This window comes from Arabidopsis lyrata (genome assembly GCF_000004255.2).
Source record: "Arabidopsis lyrata subsp. lyrata unplaced genomic scaffold ARALYscaffold_27, whole genome shotgun sequence".
NCBI lineage: Eukaryota > Viridiplantae > Streptophyta > Magnoliopsida > Brassicales > Brassicaceae > Arabidopsis > Arabidopsis lyrata.
Window position 1 is genome coordinate 1 of NW_003302530.1, and position 1,111 is coordinate 1,111.

At 37.8% G+C, this 1,111-nt stretch overlaps 1 protein-coding gene across 1 annotated transcript in view; it reads left to right on the forward strand.

The window, feature by feature from the left end:
• The first annotated feature begins 159 nt into the window (after positions 1–159).
• The window catches only part of LOC9299164 (putative respiratory burst oxidase homolog protein G), an 8,286-nt gene continuing 7,334 nt past the window's right edge, over positions 160–1,111 (forward strand). Inside the window, exons 1-2 of the mRNA XM_021019401.1 lie at positions 160–602; positions 810–1,107. Coding sequence (XP_020875060.1) covers positions 171–602; positions 810–1,107 — 730 coding nt within the window. The 5' untranslated portion in view covers positions 160–170. The remainder of the gene's footprint in view (positions 603–809; positions 1,108–1,111) is intronic.

Sequence of the window (1,111 nt, forward strand, 5' to 3'; positions counted from 1 at the left end):
TCTTTCAACCATAAAGACAAATGCAGATGGATATGCAGCAATGATAATGAAAGTGCTTGACAAAGATAATATTGGATACATCATGGTAAGTTTTCTTGAAGATAAGCGCGAGGATCGATAATTTTTCGATTACTACTTGTGTTTGTAACTTTGTGGTGAATTTAAAACAGATGGGTAGTCTTAAATCCTTGCTTCTGGAAGCTGAAACACATTCCATCAGCACAAACAGTGAAGAAAGAAAGAAGTTGGGCGACATGATAAGTAACAAGCTTAAGCCTACACTTGACCCTAACCCGTTGAAGAGATGGTACCATAAACTTAGATTCTTCGTACTGGATAACTGGCAAAGAATTTGGGTAATAGTGCTATGGCTCATGATTATGGCCATCCTCTTCATATACAAATATATTCAATACAAGAATAGAGAAGTGTATGAAGTGTTGGGGCATTGTGTGTGCTTGGCTAAAGGTGCAGCTGAGACACTGAAGCTGAACATGGCCTTGATTCTGTTACCTGTATGCAGAAATACCATTACATGGCTTAGAACTAAAACTAGTTTGGGTGTTATTGTCCCTTTTGATGACAACCTCAACTTTCATCAGGTAAAACCACATTTGATTTTGTTTATTTCAACCATCTATGGTAGATATAAACGTTTTAAATGGAAAGAAACATAGTTTGTACGTGCTTTAAAATTACTCTGAACTGTCCTTACCTAGTTATAAGAAAACACTCTTTTTTAATAAAATTGCAAAAATATCTCTCATTCTTATTATGATATATAGCAAAATTGATGGCCAAACCTACAGGTTATAGCGGTGGGAATCATGATAGGAGTAGCCATACACTCGGTGACCCACTTGGCGTGCGATTTTCCACGGCTAATTGCGGCAACTCCAGAGGAATACATGCCTCTACGAAAATTCTTTGGAGAAGAGCAACCAAAGAGATACTTGCATTTCGTGAAGTCACAGAGGAATACAGGACTCATAATGGTTTTCTTGATGGCAATTGCTTTTACACTAGCTATCCCTTGGTTTAGACGAGGGAAGCTCGAACAAAAGCTTCCAGAGCCACTAAAGAAAATAGCTAGTTCAATGCCTTCTGGTAT